Source organism: Oryx dammah, unplaced genomic scaffold, assembly GCF_014754425.2.
Source record: "Oryx dammah isolate SB20612 unplaced genomic scaffold, SCBI_Odam_1.1 HiC_scaffold_29, whole genome shotgun sequence".
NCBI classification, from domain to species: Eukaryota; Metazoa; Chordata; class Mammalia; order Artiodactyla; family Bovidae; genus Oryx; species Oryx dammah.
This window is the reverse complement of record NW_024070213.1, coordinates 75,514,865-75,529,791: the sequence shown is the minus strand read 5'-3', so window position 1 is coordinate 75,529,791 and position 14,927 is coordinate 75,514,865. Positions and strand designations below refer to the sequence as shown.

General features: G+C 35.7%; 1 protein-coding gene across 18 annotated transcripts in view; it reads left to right on the top strand.

Moving 5' to 3' along the window:
- KIF21A (kinesin family member 21A) overlaps positions 1-14,927 on the top strand; it is a 195,145-nt gene that overhangs the window by 116,625 nt on the left and 63,593 nt on the right. For all 18 annotated transcript variants that reach the window (XM_040233488.1, XM_040233486.1, XM_040233481.1 and 15 more), the window contains exons 5-10: positions 544-678; positions 1,150-1,317; positions 3,150-3,265; positions 10,037-10,232; positions 10,617-10,806; positions 11,399-11,462. In XM_040233488.1, the coding sequence (XP_040089422.1) occupies positions 544-678; positions 1,150-1,317; positions 3,150-3,265; positions 10,037-10,232; positions 10,617-10,806; positions 11,399-11,462 (869 nt within the window). The remainder of the gene's footprint in view (positions 1-543; positions 679-1,149; positions 1,318-3,149; positions 3,266-10,036; positions 10,233-10,616; positions 10,807-11,398; positions 11,463-14,927) is intronic.

Here is a 14,927-nt window from a genome sequence, read left to right as displayed (position 1 = left end):
GGTTGCAAGAGTCAGACACGACAGTGGCTAAACAACAACATCATGTAGTCCTGTATTATGGCTCCAAAAGAGAGACTGTTAGGAAAACTTGCACTGGGGAGTTTTGTGGCAGTCCAGTGTTTTGGACTCAGTGCTTTCAGTACCTTGTCCCTGAGTTCAGTTCCTGGTGGGGAACAAAGATCTGCAAGTCACATGGAGTGGTCAAAAAGAAAAAAAAGTTACAAATAAGAAAATACAGAAGAGCCTGAGTAATTCAGGGTATTGCTTAGTTTGTTCCAAAGTGTTATACTGTAATAGTTTTGATAGAAGCTGCAGACACCAGCAAATGGCAAACAATGGAACCTCAGTGTTTTCTCCTATTTACAAAAACAAACACTGTTATACTTTCTGGTCAAAAAGTGCCTGTAAATAAAATAATAAGACAGTCTACCTCTTGTACATCTTTTAATATGATGAATTTTAACCAGTAGCTCAGACTTATGATTATGTAGATTTAGTTTAAGTATTGTTCAAGTAAAACCCCTCTTTCTTTCCCTTTTCCAGATGATGCAGTGTTTGAAGCTGGGTGCTTTATCTCGGACAACTGCTAGTACCCAAATGAATGTTCAGAGCTCTCGTTCACACGCCATTTTTACCATTCACTTGTGTCAAACCAGAATGTGTCCCCAAATAGATGCTGTGAGTTAGTTCTAATGTCTTAAACTTTCAGATTTCATTTCTATAAAATCACATGATATCAAAGAGAATATTTGTGTCAAATTTAGTTTGTTTAATCATTCCTTTTCCTAACGAGATGTCCCTGGATTTATTTAAGCTAAAGCTGGCCAGCCGTATAAAATTTTGAAATTAAAAATTGACTCTGTGTCTGCAGTAGCCAGAAAGTACAGTGATGGATTAGTTACTTGAGACCCTTTTTGTTTTTGAGGGCTGTATGCTACAAATTTCTCTTTGATATAAGCAAAGCCTCAGTTGATAGCTCTCTTTGATCTAACTTTGTCTAAGCTTCTAGTTGCAACAGGCATTTTTGTGCTTATATTTATTTGACTACAGGCCTATACTTAGCTATATGAATAATGAAGGCAAGATGGGGTTGAAGGATATTTAGTGTCACATTAATAAGCTATTTTCAATTATTTTCCTCAATTACAGGAAAGTGCAACTGATAATAAAGTGATTTCTGAATCATCACAGATGAATGAATTTGAAACTCTGACTGCAAAGTTCCATTTTGTTGATCTGGCAGGTTCAGAAAGACTGAAGCGTACTGGAGCTACAGGCGAGAGAGCAAAAGAAGGCATTTCCATCAACTGTGGACTTGTAAGACTAAGACTTTGTGCTGGGAATATATCAGGGTTATTTTATTATCCTTTTCCATTTTATAATATATAATACCCAAGTGGAAATCCTTCATACACTGAGCTGAAAAATGAAAGTTACTGTAAACTTATGAGTAATGCATTGAATTTTGATGTCAGGCTGTCAACTTTTTTCTCCTTTTCACATTGTAAGTTTTCTTCAAGTGTAAAAAATTAATTGGATTAAGTTTTATGATGTGTGCATAAGATGTATATATATAATAGAAATGATTTTAAAATTCTCAAATTTAAAAATATACTCAATATTAAATATTATGTGGGATGACCTTTAAAGTAGTTTTATGCTAACATTTTTATGACAGACTTTATTTTGGAAATTATAATAACATGTTATTTAATAATGATTATTTCAAAATGATCACTTTTCTCATTTTAGGAATTAACTTTAATACCCTGCCATCTAGTGGTGTTTTGATTGATTGGAACACATCTTGTGTTGGAGTTAGCCTAAAGTTTCTATTATCTGAAAGAAAATGTTTTGAACCAAATTTTTATGTAACCTTTTTTTCTTATTGATTTCATTATAAAAATGGTTCTTTGCTCCTGCTTAAAAGTAATGGCACTGTAAATTTCTGTGATGCTGACAGCATCAGGACAGGTGTTTTCTGCTTTGCCTCTCTCCCTTTCTTCCTAGAGCAGGGGATCCAAGCATATGGTCCTTTTTTTGGTCATTGCCCAATATTTGCTGTTACATGATTATAACTCTACTGTGGGGGAATTATCAGCTGAGACTGATTAGAGAGAGCCAGTCTTTCCAACCATGCATCCTGATGCTTCCACCATATGGTTGAATACTGTGGTCAGAGGAGTGAGTGAGCAGTATCCTGGACTTTGTGTATTGTTTTGAATTTCTTGAGATATAAAATCATGATATAGTATTTACATTTGTGCTGTTTGGAAAAGACAAAAGCCATTGCTCAGTTTTCTTGTTCAGGCTATTGAAACATGTTCAGACATGTGGTAGAGGTACAGTGTGACCAGTGGCTAAAACTGCAGACTCTAGAAAAGGGGACTAAGACACAGTGTGATGCTGATGCACTCTCTGCAGCATCCATTGGCTCTAACAAAAATACGGTTATGGGCGAGTATAGCAAGCATTTAGGAAAATGCTTATGCTGTGGGTGCTAGTTCAGTGACTAGGAAAAGTAGAAGCGGGTGGCAGGAGAAGGGACTAAAGAGTTCTATAATTTGACTTAATTTCTTAAATATTGGATGCTTAGTACATAGATTCATTGAATTTCTAAGTGCTGCTGTACTTAATAATACTTTATTCAGAGATACCATACTGATATGTTTATTGTGGTTAAAAGAAATTTTGTTTTCATATAAGGAAGCTATAGTAAAAGAAAGTTCCATGAAATTGTGAAACTAGCAGTTTATTTCATCATAGAGCTGAGGAGAAGAATTTGCAACATGAATTGGCAGTTTTGTGGGAGACACTTCATGATGTTCTGATAATTCTAAGAATGGTTTAGAAGTCATCAATCTTATAACATTCCTATTTCTAAAGAAAATCTCTTCATAGATGTTTTAGTATTTGTGAGTTATAGATATTTATATAGCACTAAATTTTGATTGGTATCAGTTTTTAGTAGTTATATGGAAAGCTTCAAGTTTACTTCGTATTTCAAAATACAAATATAAAGTAAAACCAAACAGAACTGGTCTCAATTCTGCCATGTCTTTGTATTATTTTCTATAAGATTTCATTATTTTAAAATGTTATAATTAGTACATTTTTATCATGTTCCTCTCTCTCTTTCAACCTTTTAGTTGGCACTTGGCAATGTAATAAGTGCATTGGGAGACAAGAGCAAGAGGGCCACTCATGTTCCCTATAGAGACTCTAAGCTGACAAGACTACTACAGGATTCTCTTGGGGGCAATAGGTATGTAGAAGTGTTTATCCTCCATATTCCGGGATTTAAATTATTCATTATTTTTTAAATGTTTGAAAAGTGATTTATAAGAATTGTTTATTATAAAATAAATTAATGAGCAACTAGTAGTTATTAAGTGCCTCGAGTGCATGAATGCTTTTGCATGTCATTTCACATATTTCTTGTAACATCTCTTGAGGTAGGTATTGTTATTCCTATTTTATAGATAAGAAAATTCAGAGAGATTAAGTAATTTATTCAGTCACTTGGCATATGAAATCGTTGGCATACATTCTCTCTACTATACAGAGTTGCAGTTTTGAGTGCTTGGCACATACTTGATGCCTAGTAAAATTTTGTTGAAAAATGCTATCTTCTATGAAATTAAAAAAAAAATAAGTTAAATATTATTAATTTTTTTACAAGTCTCCTAAAAATTAAACATTTTTTACATTTTTAGAAAACTTTAAAAATATTAATTGAATGAAATATAGGGTGTTTGCTGGTTATTAACTTTTCCAGAATCGCTGATATTCCTCCTCTTCTGTATTTTGCATCATCCTGATACATTTCATTAGCTAAATGTATTCTTTTGGTAATGTATTCCTCTTATAAACATCAGCATATTGGCTTTAAAAGTGAAAACATTTTGGCTTTTAAATTCAGTCTTCACATAGTTCAACGTTACATACAAACTGATCCTGTAAAACAATGCAGTAATTAAACTTGTCAATTTTCTCTTTGAACAACTATTATTCAAAGAATTTTGATAATGTTGAATTTATTTGGGCTGAGGTTGGATGGATTTGGAAATAATGTTTTGTTTTATAGAATTTAACAGTATCATTTTTATATTGCTTCTTTTGTAATATTGGCATTGTCTTGACTCATCTCTCTTCTAGCATATCCTTTGTATTGCTTCCATTTGTCCATATTTCTTCTGTTCTATATTTTCATTTGACTTTCAATATCAATCTGAATCTTATTGTAACTGGACAAAAGTTTTTGTTTTTTAAGCCAAATATAAATTATTAAAGTTTGCTACATTGTAACCTTTTACTGTGTTTATTTCTTTACTTTATAGTATAGCTTTGTTTTGTAACAAAGAAGAGATAGTAAACATCTTCCCCTTACTAGTGTCAATACTTTTGAATACTTCAGTACTTCTGAGAGTTTGCTTGCCCTGTAATAATCTAAGATGTTTGCACTATGGATTTTGTATTCCTCTTGAGGTTTATCTAAGCTACAGCTAAAGAATCTCAGATGTTCCTCACCCATTTCCTAGGTAAAGTACGGTGAAGTTGCTCAGTCGTGTCGGACTCTTTGCGACCCCACCGACTGTAGCTTACCAGGCTCCTCCATCCATGGGACTTCCCAGGCTAGAATACTGGAGAGGGTTGCCATTTTCTTCTCCAGAGGATCTTCCCGACCCAGGGATCGAACCCAGGTCTCCTGCATTGTAGGCAGATGCTTTATCATCTGAGCCAACTGTGTGGGTGGTAACGCCTTTCTTCTAATCCCATTCTCCTCTGTTCATGGAGGGCTTCACTTCCCTGGTGGCTCAGAGGTTCATGTGGTCCCAAAGAGTCGGACACGACTGAGCGACTTCACTTTCACTTTCTTTCTGTTCATGGAATTCTCCAGGCAAGAATACTGGAGTGGGTAGCCATTCCCTTCTCTAAGGGATCTTCCTGACCCAGGGACTGAATCCAGGTCTCCTGGATTGCAGGCAGACTCTTTACCATCTGACCACCAGGGAAGCCCAGTCCCATTTTCAATTATCCTCTTAAAATTGTGAGATTAGTCTCCTCTTTCAAAAGCATTGTAGTTCGTATAAGCGTTAGAGAACAAAACATCTTCATTTTGTGATGTTTGTACAAATTACTCTTAAAGAAAAATTAGATCAAAGATAATTTGTGGAAACAAGTTGCGTATATTTATATGAACAATTTGGTGACTTTTTAAAAAAACCAACCTGGCTTTTATATGTTTATAATGTTTAATACGTAAAAAGTTTATAGCAAAAACTCTGAAAAATATAAAATATGAATAAAAACTAATCGTATTTCTACTACCTGTAGGTAACTATTGTTAATATTGTGATATATTTCCTCCCTGATGAATAATATAATATGATATTATAACATATAAGATAAATAACTTTATTTATTTATGCCATACGGCATGGCTTATGGGATCTCAGTTCCCTGACAAAGGATTGAACCTGGGCCACATCAGTGAAAGCACTGAATCCTAACCATTAGACCACCAGGGAACTTCCTAATACTGGGTCACCAAAAGGCTTGTTAATTTTTCCATAAGATGGCTCTAGTAGTGCTTGGTTGTCTTTACTTCATTTGAAATAATTTTATTAGACTGTATCATGATATCTGTCATATTAACATGCATTAAAAAACTTATCAAAGTTAGTGAATTTTTGTGTAGTCATTTTAATATTGAATATGGAAGGAAAAAAACAACATTATTGGCATATTATGCTTTATTATTTCAAGAAAGGTAAAAATGCACCTGAAATGCAAAAAACAATTTGTGCAGTGTATGGAAAATGTACTGAGACTGATTGAATGTGTCAAAAGTGATTTGATAAGGTTTGTGCTGGAGATTTCTCTCAGGATGATGCTCTATGGTCAGGTAGACTAGTTGAAGTTGATAGTGGTCAAATCAAGATATTAATTGAGAAAGATCCATGTTATACCATGCAGCAGATAGCTGACACACTCAAAATATCAAAATCGAGGACTGAAAATCATTTGTACCGTCTTGGTTGTGTTAATTGCTTTCATGTTTGGGTTACACATAAGTTACGTGAAAAAACCTTCTTAACCACATTTCTGCATGCAATTCTCTACTTAAACATAATCAAAACATTGTTTTTAAAACAAACTGTAATGGGCAGTGAAAAGTAGATACTATAAAATGATGTGAAATGGAAGGGACCATGAGGCAAGTGAAATGAACCATCACCAACCACATGAAAGGCAGTCTTTATTCAAAGAAGGTGATGTGTATATAGTAGGATTAGAAGGGAGTCCTTTTTATGAGCTCCTCTGGAAGACCAAGTGATTAATACCAACAAGTACTGCTCCCAACTGAAAGCAGCACTCAAAGAAAAGCATCTGGAATTAGACAACAGAAAATGCATAATCTTCCACCAGGATAATGCAAGAACATATGTTTCTGTGATGACCAGGCAAAAACTATTATTGCTTGTCTAGGAAGTTCTAATTCATCCACTGTATTCACCATATATTGAATCCAGATTTCCATTTATTTCAATCTTTACAAAATTCTTTCAATACAGAAAATTTCAGTTCCTTAGAAGGATTATATAAAGCACCTGGAACAGTTCTTGGCTCAAGAAGATTAAAAGTTTTGGGAAGATGGAATTATGAAGTTGCATGAAAAGCAGCAGAAGGTAGTGGAACAAAATGGTGAATATGTTGTTCAATAAAGTTCTTGGTGAAAATGAAAAATGTGTCTTTTAATTTTTACTTAAAAACCAAAGGAACCTTCTGGCCAACCCAATATATTTAAGTTATATGACTTCCTTTAAGACAGTTTTGATTTTATATAAAAATAAACCACTTTCATTTAAAAAATATTTTTCATAAAACTGTTCTTGAAATTTGTACATTTTGGGTTTTATTTGATGTGTGACCTTTTTCCTATGTGATAGACATTAGCTCCTCTCATTCCTAATTTCACTATTCTTAAGCACTTGAACCCAGTACATTTTGTAAAGGAGAGTTCTCTACTTTTCCCACTTCCCAGTCATGGTGGATTGATATTGTACGTGACTGTATTCAGCTTATCCCATTATGTGAGTTTGAAAACACTTGAACTGCTGTATTCTCTATTCAATAAAATGAGTTAATTGACTACAGCAAGTTCAAATGTTGTAAAATTTCTACAATGCTTACTCTCAATTTCTATACTTGTCATGAATTTACCAGACTGGCACTGGACTGGAGACTACACTTTGAGTAGTACTGACATCTAATTAGTGTCCATAATCCTCACTTTTATTGGATTACCTTATCTTCTTCATCAACAGAGGTGCATGAATTATTTTAACTTCTCACTTCAAATAAATAAATATACACATGATATATGAATAATTATTAGGGACCTAATATGCTGGATCATGGAAAAAGCAAGAGTTCCAGAAAAACATCTATTTCTGCTTTATTGACTTTGCCAAAGCCTTTGACTGTGTGGATCACAATAAACTGTGGAAAATTCTTCAAGAGATGGGAATACCAGACCACCTGACCTGCCTCTTGAGAAACCTATATGTGGGTCAGGAGGCAACAGTTAGAACTGGACATGGAACAACAGACTGGTTCCAAATAGGAAAAGGAGTACGTCAAGGCTGTATATTGTCACCCTGCTTATTTAACTTCTATGCAGAGTCCATCATGAGAAACGCTGGGCTGGAAGAAGCACAAGCTGGAATCAAGATTGCTGGGAGAAATATCAATAACCTCAGATATGCAGATGACACCACCCTTATGGCAGAAAATGAAGAGGAACTAAAAAGCCTCTTGATGAAAGTGAAAGAGGAGAGTGAAAAAATTGGCTTAAAGCTTAACATTCAGAAAATGAAGATCATGGCATCCGGTCCCATCACTTCATGGGAAATAGATGGGGAAACAGTGGAAACAGAGTCAGACTTTATTTTGGGGGGCTCCAAAATCACTGCAGATGGTGATTGCAGCCATGAAATTAAAAGACGCTTACTCCTTGGAAGGAAAGTTATGAGCAACCTAGATAGCATATGCAAAAGCAGAGACATTACTTTGCCAACAAAGGTCCGTCTAGTCAAGGCTATGGTTTTTCCAGTAGTCACGTATGGATGTGAGAGTTGGACTGTGAAGAAAGCTGATCGTGGAAGAATTGATGCTTTTGAACTGTGGTGTTGGAAAAGACTCTTGAGAGTCCTTTGGACTGCAGGGAGATCCAACCAGTCCATTCTGAAGGAGATCAGTCCTGAATATTCATTGGAAGGACTGATGCTGAAGCTGAAACTCCAATGCTTTGGCCACCTGATGCAAAGAAATGACTCATTTGAAACGACCCCAAAGCTAGGAAAGATTGAAGGCAGGAGGAGAAGGGGACGACAGAGAATGAGATGGTTGGATGGCATCACTGACTTGACGGACATGAGTTTGAGTAAGCTCTGGGAGTTGGTGATGGACAGGGAGGCCTGGCGTCCTGTAGTCCATGGGGTCTCAAGGAGTCAGACACAACTGAGCGACTGAACTCAACTGAATATGTTCCAAATATCTTGTATGAAGTAATCTGATGAATAAAAAATATTTGATGATCCTTTTCCTCTCAGAGTTTAGTATCTAAGAGTTTGGATCTATAAAATTTTAATATAGTCATAATCATTATCCATAAAGAAGAGGTATGCAGAGGGTATGAGGAAGCAGAGAGAAAAAGTATAGCCAAACTCAGGGTTGGATTCTTAGCCTAGAAGATCTCTAAGTTCAATTTTGAATAATAGTAAAACTAAGGGTAAGGATGAGCAAGAGTTCATAAAGGAATAAAGATAGATGGAATGGGACCCTTTTTGAAAGGGTAACTATGAAGGGCTTTCTGCTAAATGAAATAAGAGACAAATAGTGTATGATATCACTTATATGTGGAATCTAAAACCTACAACAAATTTGTGAATATACCAAAAAGAAACAGACTTACAGTTACAGAGAACAAACTAGTGGTTACCAGTTGTGTGTAGAGGAAGGCAGTATAAAGATGGGGGAGTGGGAGGTTCAAACTGTTGGGTATAAGATAGGCTCAAGGATATAGTAACTGTAAATGGAAAGTAACCTTTAAAACTTGTGTAAACATTTTTACAAATTAGGAAAAAACACGATGAGACATTACTACATATTCTATAAAATGAGTAAAAATAAAGCTTGAAAAAAATAAAAGGGGTACTATGAATGTTTTGTTGAAATTTTTGGGAGAAGGCAACAATGGAACAGGAGGATAGGAGGCCATGGACTAGAACTGATAGGTATAAATTGCAGACCAGCCCGGGTAAATTACATCCTCAATTGTTAGTATGTTTAAGTGCCTATTAGAATTTCCACGTCTGATTCATTGACAGAAATTTCTTAGGCATAAAAAGGATTTTATTAAAATATTCTTTGGTTGATAAAGCAATTCATCATGACTGTAAAATAATGTTTCACATTTTTCCTGTGTAATCTAACCAGAAATTCTGGAACTTTGACCACTCAATCACAAATGATATTTCATATTGTGAAGCATATGGATATACTAAGTACTTTTTCTTCAGCAGGTGATAGAATTTTGCGTGAAATATTTTGCTAAGAAAAATATCAGGATGCAAGTGATTAAAAAAAAGAAAACATTTAAATCCTGAAATACTTAGCAGATAATGAAAGCAATGGGTTTTGAATTTCAACATTTCATAGGTATATTAAATTTTAGAATTATTCTCTGTATATCACTTCAATATTTTTATGTAACGAGATGAGAAACAAATATATGCACTTTTGCTTTCTCAAGGTATTAGGTATCAAAAAGGGACAATATAAAAAAAAATTTTTTCCTTAAGGTAGCATTGTGGGTTTAAAATTTGCTTTTATTTTTATGTTTGGTAATATCAATCTTTTGGTATCTTGAAGAGTAGATATTATTCAAAAGACAGGTGTTTAAAATGGTTATTTTGCCATTATATTTGCTTTTATCTATAAACCTAATTATTTTTTTTGTATCTTTCAGCCAAACAATCATGATAGCATGTGTCAGCCCTTCAGACAGAGATTTTATGGAAACTTTAAATACCCTGAAATATGCCAATCGAGCTAGAAATATCAAGAACAAAGTGATGGTCAATCAGGACAGAGCTAGTCAGCAGATCAATGCACTCCGTAGTGAGATCACACGACTTCAGATGGAACTTATGGAGTATAAAACAGTAAGTTAATGATTTTGATTTTGCATTTTGTGTACACAGTGATACCTTTTTGTGATGGCTTTCACATATGTCTCTGGAGTCTGTTATCATAATGGTGGCATCTTTCTTTTTAGGGGTAGAATTCTATAGTTTTCTTTGTGGGTAGCCTTTAATAATGTTCAGTCTAACAACTTGATCAGCTGCTTGTTTCAAAAGACTACTTTCTCAATCAAATTCTTTAGTGACATGCTCAATGAAGTGATGTAGAGGGAAAATGAATTCTTGCCTTGAGGCTTTAAAGGCAAAAGGGCTCTTGGTTGTAGAATTACACAGTCCTGCAGTATTCTTTAACAAAACTCTTGCATGGTTAGAACATCTCAACCAACAAGGAAATAACTTTTCTAGGGCAAAAGAATAATTGATGAAGAGGGAGTGGAAAGCATCAATGACATGTTTCATGAGAATGCAATGCTACAGACCGAAAATAACAACCTGCGTGTAAGAATTAAAGCCATGCAAGAGACAGTTGATGCACTGAGGACCAGAATCACACAGCTTGTTAGTGATCAGGCCAATCAAGTTCTTGTCAGAGCAGGTATGTGTGTAGGCTATGGAATGAGTGAGGGATTACTTTTGGAGGGCATGAAATATTCTTCATTTTTTTTTTTTAATTTCACGAAATATTTGAAGTTAAAATATCAGTTTCTGTGATTTTAAGTTAATCTTTAATTTGTGAATAATACATTCTTATAGAAATGAAATGTGTCTTTGCTTCATCGTATTATCTTTCTGCTCATGGAATTAAAGGCAGGAAATTTGCTGTTTAAATTATGTTTCAAAGCATTATTGTTTGTTTCCATAACCTTGTTTTTCTCTTACTCTTTTCTGTTGAATTTTAAACGGAATTCTTTTTTTTTATTAACTTTTATTGGAGCATATAGTTGATTTACAATGTTGTGTTAGTTTCTGCTGTACAGCAAAGTGAATGTTACACATATACATATATTCACTCATTTTTAGATTTTTTTCCTGTATAGGTCATTACAGAGAACTGAGTAGAGTTCCTTGTGCTATACAGTAGGTTCTTATTATCTGTTTTTAAATATAGCAGTGTATATACATATATATATATGTCAATGTCAATCTCCCAGTTTATTCTTTCCCCTTTTCCTTATTTTTTCTTGCAGGTGAAGGGAATGAGGAGATTAGTAATATGATTCATAACTATATTAAAGAAATTGAAGATCTCAGGTATAGTTTATATTCTGCAATATATAATGTACATATTTGGGTTTTTCAGTGAAGTATTATTGCTGCTATTTATTTGTTGGGCTTATTTTGTGTTGGAGAAGGCAATGGCACCCCACTCCAGTACTCTTGCCCAGAAAATCCCATGGACAGAGGAGCCTGGTAGGCTACAGTCCATGGGGTCGCTAAGAGTCGGACACGACTGAGCAACTTCACTTTCACTTTTCACTTTCATGCATTGGAGAAGAAAATGGCAACCCACTCCAGTGTTCTTGCCTGGAGAATCCTAGGGACGGCGGAGCCTGGTGGGCTGCCGTCTATGGGGTTGCAGAGTCAAACACGACTGAAGCAACTTTGGTTGGTTTTATTTTGCGTAGGACTTCCCAGGTGGTGCTGGTAATAACCCACCTGCCACTGCAGGAGACGTGAGACGTGGGTTTGATCCCTGGGTTGGGAAGATCCTTTGGAGGAGGGCACGGCAACCCACTCCAGTATTCTTCCCTGAGGAATCCCATGGACAGAGGAGCCTGGCTGGCTACAGTCCATAGCGTTGTACCTATTCACAGTGATATATCAGCTCTTTGGCCAGGTTAACTTTAGGGGAATAGGTATTGCCTATAATGAAACATATGGGAACATAATGTCACAAACTACTTTCTTCTTCTCACATTATCTTCCTGTGTTCTTCTACTGCTCTAGTTGTTGTACCCTTAATTGGAAACTTACCAAACCTTATATAAGGATAGGCATAATTGATGTCAATGGAGTTGCCTCCTTGTGCTCCTCACCCTCCATTTGGGAATGCTCATTATCAATAAGTCATCCCTAATTTTTAAAATCTCCTATTTTTCCTGTTCCTTTATACTTCCCCAGCTGTCTTTTATGAATAAGTTATTGCATCCCTATAATTTGCCTGCCCCTGGTACATATAAAGCTCATTCATCACTCACATTTCACACACGTACAACAAATACTCACTGTAGGCCAAGCATCATGCCATGGATTGAACAAGTATGACATAAACAAGGAGTTCACAGCCTAGGTGGGTCAACTTACATAAATAGTCACATGTAGTAAATGGCATGACCAGAATTGGTAAATGGAACACCCACACCTGTTGGGGGAATGTGGAGGGGACCACTGAGCACAGATTGTGAGAATAAAGGTCAGAAAGATGATCAAGAACACTAATTATTTCTGTAATATTTTCAGGTTCCATGATTCGCCCTGTTGGCTGAGCTGCTTTCTCTTGAAGTAAAACTGCAGTCAGCTCCATTGGGAGCGTCTAAATAACTCAGAACTCACTTCTGCTATCCATATGCAGAAAAGAATCAAGTGAAAGATCATCTTTCACAGCTACCCTAACAATTCTCTATCTTGTGTTTGTCTCTCTTTCCCTTTCTCTTCCTGTGGCTATTTTAGAGATACTTAAACAGAGATGAGTAATTTTTCTACTCTTTCTGCCTCCATAAGGCAGAAATCCCTTAAATGCTTCAAAAAGTAAAAACTGATGAGAAAACATCTGATGTAGCAATAAAGATACTCAAATTGTTGTTGTTCACTCAGTTATGTCTGACTCTTTGAGACCCTGTGGACTGCAGCATGCGAGGCTTCCCCATGTCTTCACTATCTCTTGGAGTTTGCTCAGACTCATATCCATTGAGGTGATGATGCCATCCAACTATCTCATCCTCTGTCACCACCTTCTCTTCTTGCCCTCAATCTTCCCAGCATCAGGGTCCTTTGCAGTTCGTTGACTTTTTGCATCAGTTGGCCAAAGTATTGGAGCTTCAGCATCAGTCCTTCCAATGAATATTCAGCATTGGTTTCCTTTAGGATTGACTGGTTTGATCTCCTTGCTGTCCAAGGGACTCTCAAGAGTCTTCTCCAGCACCACAATTGGAAAGCATCAGTTCTGTGGTGTTCAGCCTTCTTTATGATCAGACTGTCACATCGATACATGACTACTAGAGAAACCATAATGTTTATTATATGGACCTTTGTCAGCAAAGTCATGTCTCTGCTAAATTTTAATAACACTGCCTCGATTTGTCATAGCTTTTCTTCCAAGAAGCAAGCATCTTTTAATTTCATGGCTGAAGTCACTGTCCACAGTGATTTTGGAGCCCAAGAAAATAAAGTCTGTCACTGTTTCCATTTTTTCCCCATCCATTTGCCATGAAGTGATGGGACTAGATGCCATGATCTTAGTTTCCTGAATGTTGAGTTTGAATTTATTCTGTTTGTATATTTCTAAACTTTACCTTTTTGATGGAGAATTTTGGGGCCTTAGGTTATAGTTCTGGTCAGCAACCCAACCTGGGCTTATAATTTCCATCTTGGATTGGCAATGATCTTTCTTGCCCACTGCCAAAAACTTGTTCTCTGACCAGTCTCCAGTCCTTACTGACTCTTTAAAGTCCATCTTTACCATTCCTTCTGACAAAGCTAATCTCTTTTAGTTCCTAAAGATTCTTTTTCTGCTCCTGTTTGCTTCTTTTTATCTTTTTTATTTTCTTGGCATTGGTCAGTTGTTAGGCTGATCCATACTCTGGTTCTTAGGCTACATTTCCTGTCTTCCATCCTGCTATTCTAAGACTGGATCTAAGCTTGATCTCAATATTTGATGAATGGCTTGACTAGTGTCACTACTTCCTAGAAAACTGACTAAATCATTTCTGTTCCTTCTAGTAGCTAACAGAAGCATCTTATATCTTTTTTTTCTTTAAGTTCTTGAGTTAAGACTATTGCCTAAGTCATCTAGAGAATGATGACTCTTAGGCCTTGAGTTCAGTTGGTGATCAAATCTTTTGTGATATGGGTTGAGTTTATTCCACTTTCCCAACTTTTATTTGATGGCTCTTTAATTCAGTTTGTCCCACTCATAAGGAGTATTCTTCTACAATCTCAGTACTGTAATTTGTCATGTAAATGTAATTTACATATGGAATAAACTTAAATAAGCTTTGAATTTGAGTTACCTGATTGAAAATTTTATTCTGTTTATTAAGTATAAAAAATTATTCTGTTTATTATTATCTTCTGTTTCTTAAGTATATGAACTTGGACAAATTACCTAACATCTTTGATCTTTAGTGTTCATCTGTAAAAATGAGATAATGCCCACTAGTGTCAAAGAATTTTTGTTGTTATTGTTGGTCAGTCACTAGGACATTTTCAACTCTTTGACCCCATTGACTACAGCTTGCCAGGCTTCCTTGTCCTTCTCTATCTCTCAGAGTTTGCTCAGATTCGTGTCCTTTGAGTCAGTGATAACTATCTTGCCATCTCATGTTCTGTTACCCCCTTCTCCTTTACCTTTCATCTTTCCCAGTATCAGGGTCTTTTCCAGTGAGTTGGCTCTTTGAATCAGGTGGCCAAAGTATTGGTGATTCAGCTTCAGCAGCAGTCCTTCTATTGAATAATCAGGGTTGCTTTCCTTTGGGACTGACTGGTCTGACCTCCTTA